We start from the raw sequence: 27,980 nt of genomic DNA on the forward strand, positions 1-27,980 counted from the left end.
AAGAGAGAGAGAGAGAGAGAGAGAGAGAGAGAGAGAGAGAGAGAGAGAGATGAATTAGTTGTTGTAATATGATGTTGAATTGTGTTGAAAAACACAAAAGACAAAAAATAAATCTTTAATTGTACTAATTTTAAATTGTGATAAGAGGTCCTTCTGCACTAATGCAGTCTGACCACAGGGTGGCAGCAGTCGCCTCATTCTAAATGTATTGAAGTCCCTGAACAGCTGTTTGCTCTTATGTTACACGTGAGACTTTAAAAAACTCTTCTGAGACTCAAACATCAACATCCAGAGTGACTTTGAGTATTTTAAATAAAAGAACACCTCGTCTCCAGAACTGGCCTCAAACATCAGACTCACTGATGAACTCACTCTGCTGAACACATGGAAACCAGAGAAAAAGAGTCAAAGTTGTATTTCTTGTCTCCTCCTCCTTGTGTCCAGGTTCAGATCCATTCTGCAGCAGCTCAGTGAAGCTGTGGGACGAGAGGAGACGAGGCGGTGCTTCCCTTCAGCTCTGTTCCACTCACACTGCACACACACACACACACACACACACACACACACACACAGACACACGCACACATACACACACACACGCACATCCCTCGTTTCCTCAAACTGTGGCTGGACTCATTGCTCACTTCATCCTGTCCAGCAGCATGGAAGTAACCAAAGGAGAAGAGGGTGGGAATGAACATCGATCCTCTTTATTCGGGACGGCCGAGTTGGAGAGTCAGAGCAGGAACACTGGACGAGGCAAGAGCATGAGCAAGCGGTGTAAAATCCTCATTGGGGTACGTTCAAAGTCTCATATCTTTGTCTCTGACCACCTCTGTAAAACCCGCATACTTACAAACCACGTGTTGTTTACTTTAAATCTCTTGTTCTACAACTGCTTTATGTGTGAATGTGGCTTTTTTTGATCAATTTGAACTGAAATACAGTTGATTTTCCTGCACTTTTAACCACACTATATAAAAATAGATTCAAAATGATCCTGTAAAAAGTCTCCACAGTAGTTGGTGTGTTTCTCATTTGACTTTCAAATCACTTCCACACCATTGTTTACCTACTGCTTCTTTATGAAGCGCCATAATGTTCATGCAGGACTTATTAAACATGAAATATGTCCAAACTGTATATAACAATCTGCAATGTGTTTCATGAGGAATAGAATAGTTTCAGTAAGTTTTCATGTAAAACCAGTGAAATATTACAACCTTTGTCTGGTTTTGCTTCTTTCCTTTGTCACATATGACTGAAAACTGAAAATATTTAAGTTTTGGATTCATAGTCGAACTAAATAAGACATTTGAAAGTTTCATCTTGTTCTCCACATTTTCACATTGATCCATGGAGTAATCTTGAGAACAGTCAGAAGATTAATCAATAAGGAAAGTAATAATACAATTTAAATAGAAAGAAGATTGGGTGCAGCCCCAGTGACTGTGTGTGACTTCACCAGCCTCAGGCTTGGATTTCTCCACTGCTCCCTCCTCAGCTGTCTGTCACTCGGCCCACACTGACAGTGTAAACGTGGAAACTTCATGTTTTCACTCCGGTGCAAAGACTCAGAGGCCAGATGAGTGTCTGCAGGTGGAGGAGGTGAAGCTCAGACTGAACCTCCACCACCACCGTGCAAATCTAATCGTTTCTGTGCCTTTTTATTATTTAAAACCCAGAAATATTCCACTTACTCGAATGTAAAAGTAAGAAAATCCGCAAATTGTCACTTTCGAGAACCTGAAATCATGAAATCTTTGGCGTGTTTTCTCGATAGGAATAAATCACATAGTTGCAGATTGCTTTTCTTCCGTTCAGTTTGTTTTTCTGTACATCTTTGCACAGTGTCTGTTGTTGTTATGATGCACACATGTGTCACTGTCGGGTTATTTGTGGATTTGAGGGAGTCTTCACTTCACGGCCGGGATGAGAATCTGATTGGACGGCCAAATTACTGTTTTCTTTGTATTCCACCTCCGAGATATTTCATTCTTGTCACAGTCGCGGAGGGAAAAGCCTCAGCAAACAACAGCAGCTTTTATTGTTGACAGTTTCCTAAAGGGAATTGAGACCAACCGCATATTTTCAGCATGCAGGCTAAATCGGGGACACATTTTGGGGGTTTACACGACAACTAAAACCATAATTGAAAATTGCAAAAGCAGAAGTAAAATATGATTACATGTTTTAAATGTCATGCAGCTGTGGTCAGAGCTATAAGAGGGAAAAAAAACATGAATTATGATGCGTGTTACAGTAAAACTAATTCATGCATTTGGCCGAAAGACTTAAGATTGTTTGGAATCTGCCTCCTCCGAGAAAACGGTCTCGCATGTACATAGAGATGTTTTGCTCAAAGGACAATTTGTTAAGAATATATATTTTCTAAGCTTATTTAAAGAACAATTTGGACAAGGAACAATTTTCTAAATATATTAATGATGTGTGAAATTTATAGAGGTAACAATAACTTAAATGTGCACCTGACTGACTGAGGGATTATGCATGAATATTGGACATATAGTCGGCCCTTCTGTGTAAACGAGGTACGAGTACACTGAGTACTTCCCAGTGGCTGGGCTCATCTAATAAACGCAGTATAGGATGTCCCGGCCTTTTCTGCAGTATCGGCATTTGCGCTACTGGCATCGAACCACACCCTTTCAAACTATCTACTCACAAAATCCAGCTAAAACCACAGGAAGTCACTTTTTTCACTTGCTGGCACTGATGAGCCACACGTGGTGAAGTCCAGACAACAATATGCCCTCTCCTGTCGTAGCGGCCTCCATATCTCTGGCAGACGGCCCAACATTACACTGTAGTGTTATGCAAAGGCCTCGCAGACGGAGGAGTAGGAGTACAGATCAAAACGCAGGGGCTATTTTATTTTTACTCTCACACGAGGTCTACTCATTAGTTTTTTTTTTTTATGCTCGTGTCTGTCCAGCTTCTCCCAAACATTCAAATCAGACATTAACTGTGCAGACAGTAGTAATCGAGTGTGTTTCAGACGAGTAGGTTTTCCACCAGACAGACTGTTTGCTTTCTCTGCCCACGAAGACCACGGCTAAAGGGTTTTCCCAACAAGGACAGGTCTCTCTCTCTCTCTCTCTCTCTCTCTCTCTCTCTCTCTCTCTCTCTCTCTCTCTCTCTCTCTCTCTCTCTCTCTCTCTCTCTCTCTACCTATAGCTGGAGTGAAATAAGTTCAAATATCCAAACACACAGCGGCATATTTTCATACCTGTCTAGGACTCCCCAGTCTCGTCTATGTGAATCACACTAAATGGATTACTGGATTGTGGATGATTCCCACATTCCTCCATGTTTCTCTACACACACTATACCACCACACTCTAGTTTGCAATAATTAGACGGCACGGATGACTGCAGCGTGAATATGTCTGATCTAGTGTTGAGTCTGGCGATTTTTATTCGTCTTAAAATTGCAGACAAATATCACCCACAACTTAATGTGACACACGTGTGTATGTTAACATGTTTGAAAAACTCCTATCATGAGTTTTTGTTGGATTTAAGTCTTGAAAACAGAACTGGAAAAAGTTGAGTCCCCATCAGAGAGACAAGGTGGTTTCTATTTCCACACAAACCAATTTATTTCAACTGTGGTGAGAAGATAAGGAAAGAAACGAGAATTGAGGTAAATCTTGTGCCTTGTTGACAGCGATAGAATGAAGATTTGAGTGACTTTAGTCTTATTTACTTAAACTACTGCTTTCGAATTATACAGTCTATCACTTAGAAATAATCTGTGATCAAATGTGATAAGTGAAGGTGTCGCAGGCTACAAAACAGGATGTTTAAACTTTAGCAGCCCACTTTAAATCAAGGTCTCAAACTCCATGATAATTAAGCAACCATGTGGGCTTTTGTGGAAGCTTCAAAATAAGCAGCGATGACAGGACTGTGTAACCCCCCCCCCCATCTCTAACGCCCCGGTGATTACAAACCTTTAGCCTCCAGTCTGCAGCAGACAGCAGATTAGTGCTTCTGTCCTTGTTTAACTCTTCACGCTGCCCATGGCGTATGAGGGAAGGTGGAAAGGATTGCAGGAGAGTTTACAAAAGTATATATAAGTTCCTGAATTAAGTCGTAAAAGAATATAAACGAAAGCAAAGAGAATGACAAGACTAAGTCAGCAGCTCTGAGAGGTTTTACCAGCACAGCAGAGCTTTGAGCCGAACGCTGACGGGAATAGCATTAGTTTTTTTATTTGGTCATAAACCAAAGGTATTGGATGAGGCACAATTTTGACCTGATGGTGGCGCTCAATTAAAAGTCAGGGCTTCACCAAAGTTGCTGCAAAATCATCCTCAGGGGAACATGAATGTGTGTACGAAAATTTCCTGATAATTAATTAAAGAGATTTTATCCGACGTGCCGACGTTGGAATGAGAAAACTCAGGGATCATCTTCTGAGGACAATAACTTTAAAAAGAGAAGAAGTCGATATGGTAAATACAAATCCTTTAAAAGGAGCTTTTATTGTTACCGATCATCTTCACTTTGCAAATTTCCTCTCATAGTTGTTGAGAGTGTTGATTTCGTTTGAGGAAAACTCGGCGAACATCCTCTCGGGACAATGAATCTAAAAAAGAGAAGATCTGTGTAAACCTCTCAAGGATTTTATTGCCACACTGGCATTTTGTCATCGGACAGAAAAGAGCCCTCTGCTTAAAATGTCAAAATGTGAGTTTCATCCTTTTAACGGGAGCTTCTCTTTTCAAACTTGTGTAATATTTTGCTGATCCAGAATCCATCGAGTTTTCCTACTGGAAGTGTGTGTTTTTCACAAATGTATGTTCAGCCTGTTTGGAGCCAGTCCATCCAATAAACCAAATTTCATGACAGTCCATAGTTGATAGTTGTCAAGACATTTTACTAAAAAACCAATAATGTCAATGTCATGGTGTCGCAAGAGGGAAACCCCAGAGGCGTCACTGGAGTCATTTGGATTCTGGACCAAAGTGGTGGACCGACCAAACCACTCTGCCATAAAAAATGGTTTGTGTTTACAGCTCACATTCAGTTGCGTTGGTTGCAGCAGGGCTGTGCACTTCTGCAGAATCTGTCTTGATTTATTGCTTCTCTCTCTGGAGCCAGGAGTCTGGTGCAGTTTATATCTTGGTTTGAAAGGCATGTAGCTGACACCGCTAGAGTGTCGCTGCAGTGCCAGAAGAATACACTTCAATTAGAGGCTTTTTCACCATAATCATGTTTGTGATGTTTTTTTAACGTGATGATTGTAGATTTGCGGAGGCTTGTGGAGTTTCTCACTTCTTGCTGTGTTTACCTTCCACTCACCAGAGCCAGTTGTTTGTTGACAACTGTATGTGATTTATCTTTACTAACCTAAAACTATATATATATCTTGACAATTGTTCTCTGGACTTCAGGTTCTGCTGGTGGGCCTCCTGCTGCTCATCCTGGTTTTGGTCCTTTCTTGGAAAAGACCCAATAATGAGACAGGTGAGCGTCGCTGTTTCTTTACACACTTATTCACTATTTTCTCTTTTTTGCAGGGCTTTTAGTTACTGGGATTCTATTTGAGTAAGGCTGCCATTTGGAATTTCTAGAATGAAAGAAACTAGAACTAGAATCTCCTCATGAAACCACTTTTAAATTCACTAGATCCAGATTTTTACTTGAATCTACACCAAATTTCACACACGAGCATACATATCAATCCCCCGAAATCAAAACCCATCAAATTTTTCTCTGACAAATCAATGAAAATGTTGAAAAACGCTTCACAAAAATGATTCTGCATCGGCCTCCTGATCGGAATCCGCTCCGAAATGTCACCAAATTTCTTTCTTGGCCCAAGTGCCGACCTTCCAGAAACTCATTATTCTGCTGACAAACAAACATCCTTGATGGAGGCAATTGGGCGTAAACGAATAGCACATAAATGATCAAAATGTCCCAGTGTTCGCAGGAATCAGGACGATGAAACGTGATGAAGTCAGACTCGGCCTTTGTTCTGTGTCATCTCCTCTTTTGGTTTCCTGTCACCTCTCTTGTATTAATGTACGACTAAAGTTTCCCTGCAGAGTATTTCAGTAAACAAACTGGGACCGCTCTGTGAGTGCGTTAGGACTGTGTATCATGTCAACAGCTCGCTCTCGTGTCCTTGTTGACGTGCTCGAAATACTCGGTGACCCGCTCCTCAGAACGCTGCTCCTCTGCACCACTAGTGGTGGAAAACTATCCTTCCAGCTTGTCTGCAGTAGATCTGTGAATCCTCACACATCCTTGGTGTCTTTTAAATCTCTTCCTAAAACTTTTTTTATGGCAAAGCATTAATGAATGTTTGACATATGTGTTCTGACTATCTCCCTCTTGTTTTGATTGCTGTTCTTTTAATTAAACTGCTATTTAAATCAAGTTTATTATTATTATTATTATTTCTGATTTTGGTGCCTTCCTCAATAGAGATGTTGACGAAAAAAGAAGGAACACTGCAGCCAACCTACAAATACCCCATAACTAGTTTTTTTACTGCTATTTTTCTACACAAAAAACTAGTTAAACTTTAAAAATAAATACATATAAACATAAGAACAAGCACTTTAAGTTAGAAAACCTGTTACAGCAAAACAAACACCAGTTTTGCCCATACACACAGATCACAATATCATATTTCATTTTGCTTTATTGTGATACAACAGTCAATACACGGATGTAAAAATAACTGCTCATCCGTTCCCTCGTGTAAATATCAGAGATACCGCATTTGATTTATTGTCCAGTGAGGTTTGGTTTTCACTCCTCGACTCACTGTTGTGTGAAGATACTTCGGCTGCAGCGGCGAGTCAGACAGAAATAACCACCCTCCGATTAGGGTTAGGGTTCAGGAGAGGCTCGTGAAAAGGCATACTCTACGTTTTCAGAGGGGTCAAGGTACAAACAAGCCCACGTGCTGCTGCTGTGAGGCTTCAAACCTGCTGTTTGGACAAATCTATCTACGTGCAGCCTGTTGACGTCCCTCCGAAAAACTCTTAACGTGGGAGTATAGAGCAGCAGTGACGGAGGATCTAAAGCCCGAGAGGTCGATGTGAGAGTGAATAGGAATTGTTCACATGTGTCTCTCAGGGTGGTGGTTGCTTTTTCTTCGGCTTTTTCCAAAATACGTCATCAGCACAGATTTTGAGTGAGGCAGGAATGTCCACCCCGGGTTGGCGTGTTCTCTGCAGCTATAGATTCCCTCTGGTTAGATGTGGGCAGTGGCATCTCAGTGTGCTCTTTGTTGCAAACCGCGGTGCCATAACACCCCTCCAGGGCAGCCGTGGTGACTGTGGGCAGCTGTCCCCCGCCTGGGTGGGGCGCTCTCTCTCTGCTTATATTCCCTTGCAGGCTGACATGAAAGCCATATGGGGAGAATACATTTTTAAAGCTCACCCAGGCTCGTCGTCTATCACATCTATGGAGCCTTGGAACTTCCCCATCTTTTATAATCTCTCTCTGTAACGTCTTTGGAGGCAGATTAAAAGAAATAAAAATAACCCAGAAGAGCTCGACTTCTCCCTGGAGGCTGACAGCGAGTGGTGCAAAAAGGCTGAGAGCGGGTTTTCCTGTGGATTACAGACCACAGCGACTTGTCTCCTGAGACGGAGCATCCCCCTGCTCGGTCCAAACCGCACCACTGGCCTGGAGGGGCGGTGAGGAGGAGCTTTCTCAGCAACATGCTAAGACTCCCTCTGTCATGTGTCCAGTCAGCAGCAGACTTGACGGATGGGTTAGGGTTAGGCAGCTGCTGGGAGGTGAAAAAGGAGGCCAGAGCTGCCCTGGTGGAGTCACCTTGTCTGTGGGTGGAGTTTTTAAAAGACACAGTTGGTTCAAAATGGTCCAGGAGCTGCTTCCAATAGAGGATATGTTCTATTTATTTATTTAGGTAGTCGCAGTGTGTGACAAATCAGATTTTTCAATGCCAAGAGCTTCACATAAATGGAAGAACACCTGAAAGTAGTAATGCAAAATAAATATACGCACAATAAACAGGTTTTCAGTTGTTCTTAAAAGACTTCAACATAATGCAGAACGTTAAAGAATAGTTGATAATGTTGGGGCCATAGCTTCTAAACTTCTAAAGCACAATCGTCTGTATGTTTTAAACAGGCATGTTGAAGTAAGCTCTGGTCAGAGGACCCAGGTGATCTGGGCTGTTGGGTTGGAGCAGGTCAGTGATGTAAGCGGGGGCCTCACGAAACGAGACCCACGCTTCATCCCAAAAGCTTGTTCTCCCGTTAACTTCCTATATTTAGTCTTAAAGCTGCACTTATCAGTATCTTTACATCTAGGAACAGATCACATGATTGTGTGCGATGTGCGAGCGGTTCGACTCTGTCGTCATCTTCAGCTCCGTGGAGAGTTTTTTGTGTCGTTTAGCTAATTTATTAGTTTTTCCGGTAAATCTCACCACTTTAATCACCATCATTTCCTGTAGCAGGAGCTGAGGATCTTTAGTGATACTATCTGACCTGTTGTAACCCAGATAGCTAAATTAGTGTGGCAACATATCTGTTTGTTTTGGCCTGAAGGGGAAACTATGTGCACAGATTCTTGCTGACAGCTGCCAAGATTGTGTGTGTACAACAAAATTGTAGCATTTAGCTGTGAGATAAGATTATTTACTGTACACGTCTCCCTCAGGAGTTGGTGGAGATGAAAGCGGAGCTAAAAGCACAGAAAATATTGATCTTGAATTCGTCAGGTTTTCAGAAACACGATTCCGATTATAACAAACCTGCAAATCAACAAAAAAAACACATGTTGAATACTGTTCCCTTTTATTTCACTTTTGTGAAATACTTGGTGGTCAAGTTACACAATCACACCCCTGTTCAGGGATAACAACTAAATTGTTTTTATCCCTGTTTTGTTTCCATGAGAACAAAATCCAGATGTTTTCTATTTTTTAACACATGTTCAGCAAACCTGATTTACGTTTTTTTCTTTCTGAGCCGTATTACGTGATTTATTCATGTGGTCCACAGAGTTGTTGAGCTCATGGAAACGCCGGAAACATTCATCCTCTGTCTTTAGCCATCTCATGAATATGTGGATACTTTCACATCCTGCTTCATGCCACTCAAATATTTCAACAATCCCATTTAATTCAACATCAAACACCCAGATGTGGTTTGGTTCTGTTGGCAGCGACACTCACAAAGTCCTGATGAAAAACGCTGAAGGAGTTTTCAGCGTCTTATCGGTAGATTTAATGTTATAGAGACCGAGTTGTCAAGCATTTTAAACCTGAAATACTGTTACTCATTCGTTTGGCCTGTGACCTTTGACCTTTTTCGTTGATATACCTACTTAAACTAATTTGTAGGCTTTGTAAAGACGGACAGCGCATCTCCAATTCCTTTCATTGTACAAAAATGAAGACTATCCCGGATACAGGCGCTGCCATCTTGCTCTTTCGAGGTTTCTGCAGATTGATCCAATTGTTTTTATAGCATCAAAATTAACAGTTGGAAAAAAACGACCTAAAATGATCTTTGAGAAAAATCAGTTTGAAGCATATTTTGTCTTTTTCATTTTGGTCCATGTCCCATCAACTAACACGAAGGAGACAGGGTTTATGACCCACTGTATACCGCAGCCAGACAGGGGGCGCTTAAGATGAATTGTCTGTATGAATGTTCGTTCAATATTTAGCCTCTTTTAGCTCTGTTTTGGTCTCAACCAGCTCCTGAAGGAAATCTGTCTCTATATGTTCAACTATGTTCACCAGCCGGTTGCTCACAGTGTCTTTCTGCCGTTTGTAGCTCAGTAGGTAGCGTCTGCTGGGATTTTGGGGCTTTTGTGCTGAAACTGAAACAGAAAAGCTACGAGCAGACATTAAAAGAATGAGCGTAAACTAACAATAAAACACTAAAAGGCGGCAGAGTTCTCCGAGTTCCCATCTTTCATGTTTCATTACAAGTGACCAACTTTCAAAGGCTTCCTAACACAATGTTTTACAAGTTATCATCTACAACAAGGCTGGGTCGTTTAGATTTTCCTTTTCTTACGTCATTTTGTGTTTGTTGGCATCAGTACCGTGCAAAGAAACATATTGTTCGTACTAAAAGCCACTGACAACACTCTTCTTCTCCTGCAGGCGGGGAGTTCTGGCTGCAGACGTTCTCCAACGAAACTCCCCAGCTCCTGTGTCCACCTGGGTAATACAATACTCTTGTTTAAAAGATGTAATCTGGAATCTGATGTGGTTTTCAAAAGGAAAAAAAAACCTTAAATCTCAGCGGGTTTTGTTTGGATCCCTCCAGCTCTCGTGTGATATCATGTTTTTCCACTCAAACTGAAACTATTCATCCCACGGTTATCCTCAATTGAGCCTTTGTTGCAGTTGTGGAAAATAAACTGTGACAACACCGGGGGAAAAAAAATAGCGAGAAGTGCTTAAATAACCCGAACACATGACTCTCGTTTTTTTTTTGTTTTTTTTTACAATGGTGTTGGTTCAGTGGAAAAAAATAAGTGTCTCTATGGAAACTGAGCTAATGGCTGTGAGTAATCAGACATGTGTTGCTGAATGTGGTCTCATGTGTGTGTTTCTGCTTTTGGGAAGGGAGGAACCCAAACACACACATTACACTATGGAAAACAAAACCTGTGGCTCCAGATGAAGCTATTCTTACAAAAGTCTCTCATTCTCATTTATTGCTTCATTATTTAGTTTTTTTTTAAAATTAATTCCTGTTTCTATAATCTAACTAAAGTAATTCTTTATATGACACTTGTTCTCCTTATTCCTCTTGATGAGAGGAATACTATTAAAGCTGTCAGAATAAATATTTCTGTTTAAAAAAAGAAGCGATCTGGTAAACAGTCAGTATTTAACTGCTAGAGTCTGATGTTATTCTCAGAAGAGGTTGAACCCAAAAAATAAATATTTGCCAGAAAGTTGTATAAAGTTAACATTTCTCTGTGTTGGCTGACCAAACTATTTGCTAACAACTTACTCACACTGTATGTAAGTGCGGGTGTTTATGGCTTTTTCCTCTACTCTCTAAGGACTAAAACATTGAGTTCATGCAACTTGAACAAAATGTAAATTAGCAATAGTGTTGATATGATACCGTTGTTTTGGAGTGGATAGCAAAGTAATACTTTCTACTTTCTTTCTAGTCTGAGAAAAGGTTTTGTGAACATAATACATGTTGTGTTCAGGTTTAATTTAAAACATGTACATGTGAAGCTGCTCACGGCATCAGTATTAAATAAGAAATAAAGTACAAGTTGTATGTGATAATCGGAAATTATCTATACAGTATATTTGACCAGTTATGGAAATTTCTGCATTAGGCTGTTTATGAATAAAGTATAAAATAATTGAAAGAGCGGTGACGTCACCAGTCTGGTGCTGCAGCATCACCACTGGTTTGTTTGTGTTAAAGTTTATTAATAGCCAGCAAACAAGCTACCTGCCCTGCTTTAGTTCTGACATAAACCGACATGGAGCCAGTTACATTCTGCCTTCGAACACAGAACTAAAAAGTGCAGTTGCATCTTTTCCTGGAAAGAAAATAAAGATCCTCGGAAAAAACGTTGAGCTGATGAAACAATCTTACGTGAAAAGGAAGTTAAAAATAAAAAATACTCCCAGTGACGAAGAGCAGAGTTAAATTTCACTTCATGTAACGAAAGAAATCTGCTGATGGTCGTAGAAGTCTCAGATTCATCATCAGTCACACTTCTCTTCTTCTAGTGTGTGTGCGTCAGTGTGTGAGTGTGTGTCTGTGTGTGTGTGTGTGTGCGTCAGTGTGTCTGTCTGTCTCTCTCTGTGAGTCTGTGTTTGTGTGTGTCTGGGTGTATCTGTCTGTCTCCCTCTCTGTCTGTGTCTCTCTCTGAGTGTGTGTGTGTGTGTATCTGTCTGTCTCTCTGTCTGTCTCTCTCTGTGAGTGTCTGTCTGTGTGAGTGTGTGTGTGAGTGTGTCTGTGTGTGTGTGAGAGTGTGTGTGTGTGTGTGGTCTCTGCTCTTCACCTCTCAGTCAAAGAGCTGCTTTGTGTTCTCTGACACACAGACCTACTGTACAAAACTACCTCCTCGCTGCCAGAGTGATTCTCATAAACCCACCAGTGTCTCCTCCATTAAAAAACACTTTAAACTTCCTTCTCTCTCTCTCTCTCTCTCTCTCTCTCTCTCTCTCTCTCTCTCTCTCTCTCTCTCTCTCTCTCTCGTATCCTCCCTCACAGCTTCTCCAAGCCCCCCCTCATCCTCGTGTCCTTGGACGGTTTCCGAGCAGAGTATCTGAAAGATCACAGCAGCCACCTCCCCATTATCAGCAAGTTACGTAAGTCGCAGACACCATTGACTCCACAGCTCTGCTATGGTTTACCACTGCGTCCCAGTTTGACTGAATCTTATTGTGTTGCAGGAGAACTTGGAACCACAACACCGTACATGAGGCCCGTTTATCCCACTAAGACTTTTCCAAACCACTACAGCATTGTGACTGTAAGTCTTCTTTTTCCTGAGACCGAGGTTTCACACAAATTGGAAACAAATGGCAAAACTGTTAAACTTGTTTTGTCAGTGGTGAAAGAACAAAAGTCATTGTAGAGGAACCACAGCAGTGATGTAAAATATCCTATTACATGTGTAAGGAGCGTTTTCAACAATATAGAGTAAAAAGTATTACTTCTGCAGACACATGGCCCCCGCGAATGATATACTACATTATATAGAGTATAGGTACTATTACTCTGTTGTTTGTCTCTATATGTCGATAGATAGATATTTCTACTTTGTGAATCATATGTAGGATTTTCCAGCCGTGGCTGAGGTGTGTGATCTACTGAGTGTCACGGATCTTTACTGAGTTGGAGCTGGTTTTAAACCAGTACTTGTTTTTTTTCTCTTTCTTCTCCCACTAATCATCTCATGACCACTCAGATTAATCTTGTGATCCGACCCCCAGGTCAGGAACCACAGGGCAAATCTACTTAACTGAATATAATCATTTAAAAGATTTTCATTAATTTTCTGACTTTGATATGTTACTTGTGAAATATTGAATTATTTTAGCCGTTGGACTTTTATTAGAACAAAGCCACCTGAAAAGTTAGGAAGAGAAAACTTTTTGTAAAGCTGCTAAATATTAAAATACGTCTGGAATGAGTCTAACCAAGTTTTGAACCTGGGGCTTGGAGGGGTCGTGAGATGATTATTAACCTGGTAGGAAAGAAGAAAAGTTCTGTGGAACTAATTTGTTATTCTAATAATATCCTTTGCTTTTCCGATCTAACCTTAAAAGGGATAGTTACTAAAGCTGTAAAGAAAAAGTCAAAAGTACTGTATTTATAGGACTAGAGGTATAAAATATCGTAAAATAACTCAAATTGTACTTGAATAAACTCACATTTTACTTTCCACCCTTGCTGTTTGTAGCCACCACATAGAAACTCTATGTGGTGGCTTTTCCATGGGATTGTAGTCTTTCTTCATGATGGCCCAGAAAGATGAGGCCTAATGGCTCACATGTGCTTCTGAAGTGAACCACAGTAAAACTAAAAGGGCTTAGAGAGTGGAGTTCACCTCTGTTGGTGGAGAACGGAGCCTGCAATTAAAATAAACTGCTGCGGCTCCCAGTGATATTTAGTTTGATTCGGATTGGAGAGGAGGAGGTAATCACAGTATCAAAGCAGCTCGCCCTGACTGTGTGTTTGTTTTCCCGACTCGATTCCTGCAGGGCCTTTATCCCGAGTCTCACGGGATCGTGGACAACAAGATGTACGACGTGACCCACAACACTTTCTTCAGCTTGAAAACTGAGGAGAAATTCGACCCTAAGTGGTACCAAGGGGAGCCGGTAAGTGAATCTGTGGACACAAGTGAAAAAGGCTGGAATTCGTCGGCACGAGACACTTGTTTTGTTTTGGTGATCGAGTTTCATAGCTTAGAATCATCTCTCCCCGTAATGAGCTGCTCGATATAATTAGGGACGGCGCGGTGTTGAATGACGGTTTCTGAGGGCTGCGAGTGGTGCTTGTTTAGATGCTGAGTGGTTTCCATTTGAACGGGAGGCCTCTTAAATCTCATTCCTTCACAGTGTGACAGGCTTCTCCTCTTGAAAATGCACTGTGCGTTCGTCTAATATCACTTTCCAGGAGGAAGGAGAAATAAATGATTCCAGCTGAGTGATTCGATTCTGCAGGAATCCATTCTTTCATAATGACAGTTGATCCAATGCAACTAAGTGCATCTGCCACAATGCGCATTTGAACCTGCTGCATGAATAAGTCACGTCTGATCACTCGACTAGTTATTGATTAATAATAAGATTATACAGTTGGATTTCCATTAGACCTGCCGAGGCTGTGAGGGATTATATTTACCTAATGGACTAATCACTTAGACTGTGATGAATGAATGAGTACAGGTTATGTCTCTATATATTCTTTTATTTTCTTCCTCCTCTCCTTTCCTCTCCTTTACTTTCCTTTCCTTGTCTCTCCATTCATTTTCTTTCCTTTCCTTTCCATCTCCTCTCCTCTTCCTGTTCCTCTCCTCTTCATCTCCCTCTTCCTCCCCTCAGATCTGGATCACTGCTATGCATCACAAACTGAAATCAGGAACTTTTTTCTGGCCGGGCTCAGACGTTTTAATCAACGGCAGCTATCCAAATTTCTACAAGATGTATGACAAGTAAGTCACGTTCTGTTACATACATTTAAATGAGGAAGAAGTGTAATGGCATGGTATTGATTTGTTTATAAATCTCATGGTTTGGTGCACAGGTCCATTTCGTTTGAGGACAGAGTGTCGACACTGTTTGAATGGCTCAGTTTACCTGAAGGAAAAAGGTATAACGTGATCTTTATTTTCATTACAAAGGGTCAATGTTGAAAAACACTGTTCACTGCACTTGACTCTTAAATCCTTGTTTGATTTTTAGACCCGACTTCTACACTTTGTACCTGGATGAACCTGACGCGTCAGGACATAGGTATGGGCCAGGAAGCAAACAGGTCAGTGAGTCAACCTGCAACCATCAGCTGGTTGTTCATTATCTAAAGGAACAGCAGCCTAGACAGAATACAAATATGAGTCCTAAGGGGAAACTTAATTCATTAGTTCCTGACCTTTAGCATTGTAGTTTGAGATAGTCGTCAAATTGCTAGTCAGTTCAACGACCCAAAAGATATTCCCTTAAGGCAAAGATGGGAAGCAAATCTTCACATCTGAGATTTTTATAATGAATCGATTATTAAAAATAATTCCCAATTACCTTTCTCTTTATCAGCTAATCAATTAGTGGACTATTAGTTCCAGCTCTGAATATCTAATTAACAATTTAAAGACACATCTATTAAAAGCTACCTACTTTTCATCTCACATTTAACCATTTCTTCATGTAGCGTCTCCAAGTTATAAACCAAACCTCATTTATTAAAAGTCTGTATTATCAGCAGTGCTGCCAGATCGTAGTTAATGATTTTCCAAGTGTTTATTTGCTGAAACAGTACGTCTGCACATTGTTCTGCTGCCACAGTGAAACATTAACTCTGTTAAAGCTTTAACCGCTGTCGTGCTGTTCAGGTCACTTGGGCCTTGGAGCGTGTGGACAAGATATTGGGAATAATGATGGACGGCCTGACGGAAAAAAACCTGAACCACTGTGTCGACCTGATGATCGTATCTGACCACGGTGAGATTAACACCTCAGCCTCCACACAGATATCATATATATCTTCAAAAGAAGTGAAAGAAGAATCAATGAATGAGTGAATATAGTTTTTAAATAGTAGATTAAAAAAGAAAAGGAACACCTTTTAAAGCAAGAATGATGAATTGTTTTTTCTCCTTTGTTTGGATTCTGTTTATATTTCAATCAGGAGAGACGTCAGTTGAAAAATGCTTAATAAGAGGAAGTGGCGCTGAGACCCCTTGTGATGTCATCAAGGTTGAAAGGGGGTGCGGCTGCACAGTAAAGGAACCTCCCCCTCGGGGTCTAGATACTGATGGTGGTGGTTGAAGGAATCTAGAGAAAGTTGAGGTTCTGAATGAGATGAGATGATTAGACTCGACCAGGATAAGATAAGATAAGAACATTTACAGCAGCAAAGAGGAAATAGTGAAATTCACACTAAGTATAAGTAATAAATAAGTAGAAATACAATGTGTAAACTTTGACTTACTGTTAACACCCGACAGACACCTGATTAGATGAGAGTGAGAGAGAGTACAAGAGATCGTGAATGAATGGGACCTAGAGAAAGTCTCCCTGGTTCAACTTAAAGGTTCAGTGTCTAGAATATAGTGACACCTAGTGGTGAAGTTGCATGTTTCAGATGAATACCCTTCACATCACCCTCCCCTTCCAAACATGTAAGAGAACCTGTGGCATCCTTAAGTTGTCATAAAAACTAAAAAGTTGTTTAGTTTGTCTAGTCTGGGCTACTGTAAAAAACATGGCGGCCTCCGTAGAGAGGACCCGCCCCTGATGTAAATATAAAGTATTTAAATATAAAGGGCTCATTCGAGGGTAAAGGGGGGTTTAAGAGGTTTACTGTCATCTTCAAATGTTTGACCTGGTTGAGTCACTGCACCTGTTGCGGGGAAAACTTCAGGAGACAGAGCCAGAGAGCAATCTGGTGAGAACGGTTTGTTACCCGGGAGTCAACGGTTCTCAGTGCTGTGTGAGGAGGATTTTTATGTGAGGAGGCATCTGGAGACCATATGTTTCACCTTGTAATTTACTTTAATAAAGATCAGTGCTGGGGAGGGAATGGGAGGAGCCGGTTTCTCCTCATCAAAGACGTGATTTCCAGGAGAAGATGTCGCTCTGGATGAGCTGTGGTTGTTATTATTCTGAATGAAAGAAGGATTCAACAGGGTTCACGTCACAAACCCAAAGAAAAATGCTGACAAATGTTAAACTAAATATAAATGTACTCGCTCTATTGTGGGCGGCAGAAAAGACTAAATAAGTGCTTACATCTCCAAATTTCCGAGAAGAGAAACCTCAGCATAAAAGCATAAAATCATATAAAATCATTAAAGCATGATCATGGATTTTAAAAAAGGATGCTAAAAGTGAACTAGTGACACATTTTTCATGCCACTACGGCCACATTTTGAACTAGAATGGCTCTCGGTAGAGAAGATACCCCGGAATCAAGCTGCACCCAGTTTCACACACTCATAGATATCAGTCCCCAAAATTCCCCAGATGTTTTTCATCAAGATCCATGAATTATTCTCAATCTCCAATCTCGCAATGTCACAGAACGTGACCACGAAAATCCCTGATCTGGGTCCACACCAAAGTTTAATGGGTCTTGCTAACAAACAAACAAACACACAAACCAACTTGGAAATAGACAGAGAGGAAAACATGGCCTATTATTCCCCTTGTAACTGTTTTTAATGTCTTTTTTTAATTGTCTCATGTTGCTTTTACAGTTCCTCCTGACGCCTTTGATATTTTATGTAAAGCACTTTGAATCGCCTTGTTGTTGAAATGTGCGACACAAATAAACTTGGCTCGTGAAACCACGTTTAAAGTTTCCTGTCCAGACAAACAAACGCAGATAAAAAACATGACTTCCTTTAGCGGATGTGAAAATACCATGTATTAAAAATCTGAAGACAAATTCATATTTTCTGTTTTCCAACAGGCATGGAGGAGGCTTCCTGTGAAAAGGCAGCGTTTGTATCAACCTACCAGGAAAAAACTGACGACTTCAAGGTCATCCAAGGCCCGGCTGCTCGCATCAGACCCGCTCGCCTCCCCGACGATTACTTTTCCTGTGAGTTCCTGTGGAGAACAGCACGTTTCCCAGCTCTGCAGCATCACTCAGTGTCGGCTTGTTTGTGTGCAGCACGTCTAACCTTGGCCTGTGTCTCTTTCCCCAGTCGACTACGCCGGCCTGGTGAAGAACCTGTCGGTATGCGAACTATTTCCAAATGTCACCCGTGTATTGATAGGGAGAATGAAGAATTATCTGCTTAGCTTTCACGTCCAAACAAAGCCCGTCCTGGTCGTGCAGCGTGTTGATTCTCCCGCTCTGTGTGTGATCTGAAGTGCAAGGCCGCTGACCAGCCGATGAGGCCGTACCTCAAAGAAAACCTCCCAAAAAGGATGCACTTCGCCAACAACAAGCGCATAGAGAGAGGACATCTGTATATGAAGGAGGGCTGGCAGGCAGCTCTGTGAGTGACGAGCCCACTTTACTCTCTTTAAACAGTTGCTCTGGTGTGTTGCATCATTGTTTTTCTATAGCTTTGCCATTAAGATAAACACTTGTTATAGCAGCAGATAGTCAGAATGAGGCAGTATTACAGTTATTGGTCAGGATTTGGAAAGTCTTGAATGAATATATATGAAAGCGTCACTGAAATGAACGATTTTTAAAAAACTTTCTGCAGCCACACACGAGTAGAAACACCCACAGTGGGAAAAATAAATAACTTTATATAGTGACCGACCCTGATATTGAGATTTATATACTTCGGAACGTTTTCCTTCAAAATAAGATGGAAACACACGCCAGTAACTATCATCATGTGTTTTATTGACCCTAATCTTTATGTCTCTGTGTTTTATTTAAAAATGCATTTGTTTTTCCTCCTCAGTAACAGTAAGGAAATCAAGTACTGCACCGGAGGATTCCACGGCTCCGATAATCTCTTCACCAGCATGCAGGTCAGAGGGAGGAGGATTAATACATGTTTTTCACAATATCCTAAAAAAACAAGACGTCTAATAACTCATTGACCCTTTGAGTGTATATATTTATAGTCTGACAGCTCAATAGACCTTATCGTTAGATGTTAAAGTTTGTCAGTCCCATTTTTCAGGTATACGCAAAGTCTACTTTTCCACAGAGCCCCTGAAGTCCCTGAATTTTTGTTTTATCTCGCATGTAAATTTTGTTTTCTCGTGGGAACAGGAAATGTATCCTGTCTTAACAAAATAATAACTTAAGATAACATTATGTGTGCAAAAGAGGATAACTTGTACCCACGAGATATTGATCTTGTACACACAGGATCATTTTTCTTTATCTTTAATCTGAATAAAAATAATTCCACTGGCCAGTCATGCTGCTAAATTTAGGGATTAATGTCTTTATGTTTGCCTCAAAACATGACAAACACAAATACTGTGTATTTCTAAACCTCAGTAATTACACTTGTTGCTCTCCACCTACGCTCTCTCAGCTTTGGATTCAGTTTCATTTGTAAACTTGTTTCTCTGTGCCACCTTCATACCAGTCATCACAAACACGTCTCTGTATGTTTGTGGATGTGGTTCTCATTTTTTTGGACCTGGTGTAATTATAGGCTGTTGGCATCTATAAAAAAAATATCTTTGAGTTTGGGAAAAGTCGGCCTGAGGAAGAAAAGGCAAAGTGTTCTTGAAATAGAGCGTTTACTCACCTCCAAATATCTCAACGCACAACCAACACGCGTCCTCGAATTTAAATCCGTAACTCACAAGGTCGTGTGAGGTCATTTCACTGCTGTAGCTCGTTTCAAATATTTACCCTCGGTCTCATCGGGGCGCTGACTGTTTGACGTCTTGTTAGTCACAGAAAGAGTTTTTTGCTTCACAAGCTGGAGCAGCGTTGTTTAGATACTTCACTCTGTTAAATGAATGTACGTCAGTATGTTAAAATCTGCTTTATGGTGTTTTTCCAGGCGATCTTCATCGGCTATGGTCCGGGATTTAAAAGCAACACTGTTGTGCCACCTTTTGAAAACATCGAATTATACAACGTCATGTGTGGTAAGTTGCTTTGTTGCAAATACAGTTTTTGTTGTTTTTTGGCAACATAAACTGTAGTTAAAAAGAGGTGAAGTCCATGACTGGAACACAAACATGTCTATTTATACAGCCACCATGTTTGGCCACCCAAAGCTCATCGTCAACGTTCACTCCCATAAAAGTGGCTCATATATTATGGTGAAATAGTGTGAAATCACATGTAGGGTGTCCCCACTAAGACATGTGGAAGCAGACAGATTCACACACACACACACACACACACACACACACACACACACACACACACACACACACACACACACACACACACACACACACACACACACACACACACACACACACACACACTGAGCCGGGCCGACCCCGAAACATCTGTGTGTGCAGTGGACTGTTGCTAAGGATTTAATGACAAGTCAAACACAGGGAGGAAATGAGTGAGTGCTGAATTCAATGGACTCAAATGACCCTAAAGGATTTTTAGAGACTTGATACAAAGGCGGCCGGTGGAGCCTGTTCTTATCTTCATGTTTAAAACCTTTTTATTGTCTTTTTTATAATTGTCTAATCACCTTTCACCTCAATGTTGATGTCTGATTTATTTATGTCTCTTGTATTTGCCTTTTGCTGTCAAAGAATTTTGTAAACTCTGTTTTTAAAGGTGCCATATAAATAAAGTTTATTATATTATTATTGTTAGTAGTATTATTATTATTAACTTGAGTGAGCTTAAGCTGTTTCTAGTTATGGTGTAGAATTAATTAAATGAAATAAAATCTTGTTATAACCGACAGAAATATAAAACTTTTTCCTGTTTACATTAATTTATCATGATGTCTAAAATGCATCCACTCTTTCTGTCTCTGTTCCTCCAGATCTCCTCGGTATTCGTCCCTCTCCAAACAACGGGACTCACGGCAGTATGAACCACCTCCTGACACGTCCATTGCACCTCCCAGTTCACCCAGCGCAGCTCTCCCATGAATCCCCCTGCGAGACCAGTGACCCCGTCCCCGCTGACGACCTGCGGTGCACTTGCACATCTCAAACCAAGACACAGGTAATGTGCTAACAAGTCACTGAGGCTGTGCATGAAACGTGGGTCTAGGGATGAAAATGCTGGTCAGTTAGTGCAGACCATATAGACTGTATGTAAAGATAAAGAAATGGCGGCTCCCAAAAGTGAAGCCAAAGTGTCTTTAACGACCCGTTGCCATATTCTACAATGGGAGCTAAAGTCTGCGCAGTAGGATGGAGCTGCAGTGTCGAGGTCCACTAACATGGAGGAGGCGGGGTCTATGAACTATATACTAGAGCCAGCCACCAGGGGGTGATCAGGATGCTTTGACTTCACTTTCGGCGAGCGGTCGAGCGGTCGAGATGTCGTCCATCGTTATTTACAGACTATGGAAAGAAGACGGCACCAACTGTTGAGGCGTGGGGCTGTTTGGCAGCTGATGGTGCAGAACGAATGGATTTCATTAGATATCAGGAAGTTCTGCAGTCGGTTAAGAATGTGAAACTGGTAAGAGGCTGGACCAGCAGACCTGCAAAATCCACCATGAACCACTTCAAAGAAACATATTTGGAACAGACCTTGAACATTATTGAAAATCTGCGATTGGATCATGTTGTGTGTGTGTGTGAGATTGAAAATATGCCAGAACTTGAAGTAATCTGCAAAAAGATTGAGTTGAATTTCTAAACCAGGACTAGAAAGACTCTTAACCGCTGTGATATCAGGAAGGAGAAGAGTTTCTGACGCACAACCCAATGTTTCGCATGTGCCACAATCACAGCTCAACTTTTTAAAACTTTTAAAAAGCTTTTAATATGTTGGTTGCAGGAGTTGTGTTCACTTCTTTTCATTTCTAGAATCTACACAATAAGGACTTTTCCCAAACGTTTGCGTTATGCTGCATTAACAAGAAGTGTTTCTTTTTAGGAGACGGATATGAACAGGCTTCTCATGACAACTAATTCCAGTGAGTAACATTTTATCTCTCGCTGTTTAACTTTTCTTTTTTTGTTTTTATGAAAATATGTGACGTTTCCCACATTTTGACTTTTAGGTACCAAAGTCCTGCTGCGTCGCCTCCACCATCCTTTCGGGACGCCCCGGGTCGTCCAGCCGGACGCCGCCTTCTGCCTCCTGCACCAATCCGACTACCTCAGCGGATACAGCAGGGACCGCCTCATGCCCCTCTGGGTGTCGTACACCTTCCAGCCTCTGGTGAGTCCGCTGCTTGGAGCTTTTAAACACAGCCTGAGAAGTTGAGTCATCTCAACCAGCTATATCTCTTCTCTGGTTTGGGTTTGGCAGCAGATCGGACGAGGTTTGTTTCGCTCTCGGCAGCTGTTACTTTTCTTCTTGGCTCATATTGGCTCAAGCGGCTCATGTCTTGTGTCATTACGCGGTTGAACTTTTAGTGTAAATCATTACCTCAGGCGGAGCAGCACGCTCCCAGGAGAGTTGACACTGTTTTACTTTGCTGTCTGAATGATGGAGCAAGTGAGGATGAAGATCTGCTCTCACTCCAGCTTTGTTTAAAAACTCGACACGCTAAACATGGCTTCGACTGTATATGTTCTAATCTGTGTCATGGTATAAGTTACAGTGTCACGCTCGACCCGCTCGTACACCCAGAGAAAAGTTCAATTTCACAGTTTGTCAAATTCAACAGCTCCACATAAAGTTCGCTTCAAGCTACTTTGCTTTCTACAAACTCAATTAATCAATGAACAGCGTGAGGCCGTGCAGCTCCTCTGCCTTCAGAGCGAGCTTCTATTCTCGTGCATACAGGATGTTTGAGGTTTGCATAAAGCGTTAAATGCCACATTTTATTCCATGACACATTTTAATGTCCAGGGCCGACGTCTTTTCCTAAAGCCTCTGTAACTTTTTCTCATTCAGCTCTTCTGTCCTCTGCCTTTCTGAAGAAATGAACAGGTCCTACTTTTAGAAACTGAAACCTCCACGGCTTTAATCTGTAATCTGTAAAGAATACACATTTCCCTGTAAGTAGTACCCTGCTACATTATCCCAGCACATGTTATTCCAAAACTTTACATTTCCCTTTGTAAGAGGAGTGAGATGGAGATGGGAGTGCCCTCACTGACCCACATACACATGGCGAAGCAAAATCAAGCCAAGTGATCTGACACCACACCCAGAGCGCTGGCCCTGAATCCCGCTGCTCACTGTCCGCCACTGACCGCTCCTCTGTCTCAGACCACAGTACGACCGCTGAGCCCAGAGGTGGAGGCTTGTGTCCGTGCTGACGTGCGAGTCCCACCGGCCGACAGCCAGCTGTGTTTCCCCAATAGAGACGACCCAGATCTGTCCTACGGCCTGCTGCATCCCCCCAGTGAGTGTGTGTGTGTGTGTGTGTGTTATTGTGTGTGTGTGTGTGGTGGAGTCACAGTTCCGTGTCCCCCGCTGGGTGTTGAATTGGAGTTGACGTGTTTCAGAGCCACATTCTCATGTAAAAATGGAACCGTGCTTTGGGGTAGTCAACCTCCTCTAATGAAACGCTGTAGATTTACTGGGCTGAAAATGAAATTCTGGTTTCAGGTCGCTCCACAAAAGGAAGTGACAGACTGATAAAGAGAAGTAAAAGCTCCCCTGCAGCTGTGTGAGACTTGTGGCCTCACCAAATTAGACATTTTATCTTGCACGTGGCCGGTGGCCGGTGACCTGTGCAGTTTACTGACACATTAGAGGTTGATAACAGATTAGTCACTTAAATCAATATTAAGCAAATAGTGTATGAGTTGAGATTTTCTATTTCCTAGTTTCATATTATTGTAAATCGAAAACCTTTGGGTTTGACATTTGACACCATCACAATGGTAGACAAAATGACTAATTGATTAATCCAAGAAAAGTAATAAGCAGCTTAGTCAGTCATGGAAATCTGACTTAAGCTCTTTGTGTTTGTTACGTTTTAGTCTTTATCTGCCAAGAAGGAACACCACAAAATGTGGTGGAAGGATGCGGTATGTGTCAGGTAAATCTTGGTGCGGATCCCAATCAGTGGGCGGATCCAGGAATTTATGACCACTTTCCTTTACCTTTGTGAGATTTCCCAGGGAATAATTCATGGCTCTTGATCAGAACGAGCTGATATCTGATATGAGTGTGTGCAAGTTGGTGCAGGTTGATTGAGTTCAAGGGAACTGTGTAACCATTTAAAACCTGCCACTTGTTCTCTTTCCCCCCCATCTCTCCCTCTGTAGACCTGAGCTCCAGCGGACCTGAGTCAGACTCTCTCCTCACGAGCAACATGGCCCCGATGTTCCCTGCGTTTAAAGGTGAGTCAGACATTTGTCGGCTGCTGCACCTTAAGACGGAAATGGGAGTCATGTTGATGCACGAGTTAAACATTTAATCCCAGAGGGAAGAGAGAGGTTAGTTCGCCACATTCCCACAGCTTTTGAGCTGAACAATTTAATTAAGCAGCGGACTGAAGGGCTACTCCAGACCACAACGACACATGCTGTGCTGTGTGACGTTGTTAAGAGAGCAGGTATTGTGGTTTCGAGAGCCGTGGTTTTTTCCTCCATATTAAACCTTTCAAAGACAGTTGAACCCAGTTTGTTCCTTTAATACACAACAGGAGTTCAAACGCTGTGATTACATGGGACTACTGTACTTTCTGTACAGTACAATTAAAGGTTTAGTCTTGTTTTTAATCCTGACATCCTGCTGCAGTTTTCTTCACAATCAAATCCACTTGGAATCATGAATAAAACTGTTATTTATGTTTTTTTAAAGTAGCAAGTTAACACACGTGAATCTGACAGAGGCTGAATGTTGCTTCACTCCCCTTCATTTGTTTTCTTTTGCTCATCCATCCACGTTGCTTAATTCCGGCCTTTCCCACGATGATTACGTCTGTACCTGCTCTCTATTAAAACCACAATATCACGTGTGTCATATGTGAAAGGTTTATGTCGACATGGCTGATCACACTGCGCTCTGCAACAGGAGCCCTGCTTTTGTTGGGACTTGTTGCTTTTGTCGGATGATTGGTTCACGGAGAATTCTCTGCAAAGCTCTCGTCACATTTCTGCTGCTGCCACAAACACTATGTATGGAAACTCTTTCTCACCCGAAGAAAAAAACCTCCTCCTCGTACTGTAGTTTGTGTCTGAGGCCAAAATGTATCTAAATGCTGCTGCCCCCTGGTGGCTTGTCAAACACTGTGTATGACCCCATCTGGAGGGAATGTGTTTTCTCTTGCACACAGACCACATCATCCTTATGATCGGTTGTGGTGGATTGTTGCAGTAATAAAAGGTTATGTGTGTGTGTGTGTGTTTTCTTTTACCACAGATGTTTGGACACATTTCCACGACGTCCTGCTTCCAAAGTTTTCACAGCAGCTGAACGGAGTCAACGTCGTGAGTGGGCCCATATTTGATGAGGACTTTGACGGAAACGTTGATGTGTTCATAAAAAAACCCTCGGGGTGAGTCAGTGGCACGCGCTTCAGGCAGTTGAATAAAAGCTGCAGGAAGCAATTAATTTCATTTATTGGTGAATCTGTGAGAAATTACATTTATATCCTTCCGAGGCTCAACTGACCTAAAAGCTGAAGATATTCAGTTTAGTTTCCTCCATAAAAAATGAAAAGTTTCTAACTTTTGAGACAACAGGAAAAGAGAATTTTTGTGTTTTTGCTTGAAAAGAAATGCAAAATAGGTGCAAAGCTCTACATCTGATTTCCCATATGATGATCAACGATGCAGCCCAGCGTCTACTGTCCTTTTTTGAAAGATGTTGAAATCAAAAATGCTTTAAACCTCTGGGTTAGAGAAGAAGGCAGAATGAATTCATCTCTCTCTTAAGCAAAATGTGGTTGATAACAAAAATCTCTGTTTTCAGTTTGACTTAAGTAAATAGCTCATGATGGCATCAAATAGTCAAATCCACTTTACAGGCTACACTTGTGTGGAAATGGACAGTAGTAGATTCCTAATACAAAGGTCCACATAAACTGCTGAGGTTTTTTAAGATGTGGGCGGCTGTGGATCAGGAGATAGAGTGGTTACGTCTGCTGCCGGACGGTCGGTGGTTCGATCCCCGCCTCCTCAAGTTTCATGTCAAAGTGTCGTTGGTTGAAACACTGACGACTGTTTCAATGTGAATATGTGATAGAAGCTGTGGCTTATAGAAGCACTGTATGAATGGGAGAGTGTCACTTTGATTGGTTGCTTCACTTGAGACAAGGCTGTAATTTTCATTTTGTCTGAACTGAAGTTTTGATTGTTACTCAACACTTCCTGTTAAAATACCTTGGAATTGAAACCACATTTTCAGCGGCGTTGACACAAGCAGCAGTAAGTCCTGACCACTTCTCCATCAGCTGAGATTTTATAACTGTTACAAGTTTCTGCAGGAATTACACATCAACCAGAGACTGAATCTATAGAAGAGGCAGCAGTGTTTTAATCCCTGTGATCCCGTCTCTCCAGGAATGATTCTCTCACCCCGACCCATTTCTTCGTGATCCTGACGAGCTGCAAGAACTCGGCCCTCAGCCCTTCGCACTGCGAGGGCCCTCTGCTGACCCAGTCCTTCATCCTGCCTCACAGACGCGACCACACCGAGACCTGCGCTGTGAGTAACACCTTCACCTCTGTGGAAACCTGCTGCTGACAAGTCCCACAGTGGAAACACATCATCAATTCTTCTTTTAATACATCGCACATTCATTCAGGTTTTCTTTTGCTCTTCCTCAGAACGGGTCGGACATGGCGTGGGTGGAGGAGTGGCTACGCTTTCACACCGCGCGGGTCCGAGACATCGAGCTCCTGACGGGACTGAGCTTCTACCACGACAGGCTATCAGTGGAGGAGACGCTACAGCTCAAGACCTTTCTACGTAGCACTTAAAATCAGAGACGTTTTTTTTTTTTAAATAAAGTTTTAATCTTAGAGGGAAGCCATATTGGTCTGCACCAACAGGCCTCTGTCCACGGGGACTCACAGTAAACCTGCTCTCAGGGGCCAACGTTTCCTGTTTCCAGACCATATGAATCCCAACAATGAGTTCCATCCATCCGTCTATTTTTTATTGTAATGTCTGATTCCAAAACAAATTTTTACAGTTATTCAATGTGTGAGGGTCACGTATTTCATTTTAGAGATGATTGTACAGAGAGTTTAAATGAGGCTCCGGAGCTTTGAACCAAAGACGCCATCACATCTGCCGCACTTCTTCAGATGGGACTGAAACAAAAGGGAAACGTTTATCCACGGAAGACGTATTTTATACCACAGATGATTTCAACGTCAGGTCTTTTTTTTTTTTTTAACACCGTGACGATCTGGAGACTTTCAGGGATCCTGCCACACATCTGGAGAAGTGGAAAAACACCCAAATCCTCTCGTGATTGTTTTTGTATTTTCTTTATACTGCGCCAATGTCGTTTTTTTTGGTTTTGTACATTTTTGGCTTGGTCGGTGACATCCATGAAGAGAGAATTGTTCAGTCGAGTGTGTGCGTGCACATGTGCAGTTTGTGTATTTATGGACGGATTACGAGGCACAGACGTGTGAAAGGCTTCTGACGTCAAGACACCCAGACTGAAACAGACACAAAGCGGTTTCATACAACGTGGCTTGTTTGTGTCGGCTGTTGTGCGTCTCTTTGTGAGTTTGTGTGTCATTTTTTTGTTCTCAGCTGATTTCCTTTTTCTTTCACTTATTTCTTTCCTACTTTTCCTTTTTTCCCCTTTCTTTCTGTTCAACATTTTCACAAATCTCCCAGGGAATGATTCATTGACTGAAATGCACTCTTCTGATGTTTGCATCTCTTTCTAGAGCTTTTGTGTCTCTTCGTCGTCTTTTGTCTCTGTGGTTGTTTGCATCTCTTTGTGTTTCCTTCAGTCATTCAGCATCTTCCTCTCTTCTTTAGTCATTATACATCTGTCAGTAATCACTTTGCATGTCTGTGGTTGTGTCTTCATACACCAACCTCAATGTGTTCTGTGCCTCTGTGCAGTTTCTCTTGTGAGCACTGTGCAGGAGAAGCAGAGCCCTCAGGTGCTGCAGCTGAACTTCAGCCGGTGGAGATGGGGAGAGATTCTCTGTGTTCACTCATCTGTCCATGACTGTGTTGTGTGCAAACGTGTATTATTTTGTTTTATTTGGAGTCGGTACATAATAAAGTTCAAATGATTGAGCGTTTTCCTTTATGTGT

The 27,980-nt window shown here is 41.7% G+C and overlaps 1 protein-coding gene across 1 annotated transcript; it reads left to right on the top strand.

Moving 5' to 3' along the window:
* Positions 1 to 454: 454 nt before the first annotated feature.
* Positions 455 to 27,967, top strand: enpp1 (ectonucleotide pyrophosphatase/phosphodiesterase 1). Its single transcript, XM_035143955.2, has 23 exons — positions 455 to 797; positions 5,424 to 5,496; positions 10,139 to 10,199; positions 12,234 to 12,331; positions 12,416 to 12,495; positions 13,730 to 13,849; positions 14,576 to 14,685; positions 14,778 to 14,843; positions 14,936 to 15,008; positions 15,580 to 15,688; positions 17,661 to 17,792; positions 17,899 to 17,930; positions 18,068 to 18,195; positions 18,619 to 18,688; positions 19,687 to 19,774; positions 20,647 to 20,831; positions 21,717 to 21,756; positions 21,844 to 22,004; positions 23,004 to 23,139; positions 24,011 to 24,085; positions 25,110 to 25,245; positions 26,252 to 26,396; positions 26,519 to 27,967. The coding sequence occupies exons 1-23, from the start codon at positions 663 to 665 to the stop codon at positions 26,669 to 26,671; spliced, it is 2,406 nt and encodes an 801-aa protein (XP_034999846.2). The 5' UTR covers positions 455 to 662; the 3' UTR covers positions 26,672 to 27,967.
* Positions 27,968 to 27,980: the final 13 nt, after the last annotated feature.

This window comes from Hippoglossus stenolepis, chromosome 20, assembly GCF_022539355.2.
Source record: "Hippoglossus stenolepis isolate QCI-W04-F060 chromosome 20, HSTE1.2, whole genome shotgun sequence".
Taxonomy (NCBI): Eukaryota; Metazoa; Chordata; class Actinopteri; order Pleuronectiformes; family Pleuronectidae; genus Hippoglossus; species Hippoglossus stenolepis.

Coding starts and splice junctions, on each gene's coding strand:
- enpp1 (XM_035143955.2), top strand. CDS start 663: ATGGAAGTAACCAAAGGAGAAGAGGGTGGGAATGAACATCGATCCTCT. Junction 14,686..14,777: donor TTCTACAAGATGTATGACAA/GTAAGTCACGTT, acceptor TTTGGTGCACAG/GTCCATTTCGTTTGAGGACA. Junction 24,086..25,109: donor GATGTTCCCTGCGTTTAAAG/GTGAGTCAGACA, acceptor CTTTTACCACAG/ATGTTTGGACACATTTCCAC.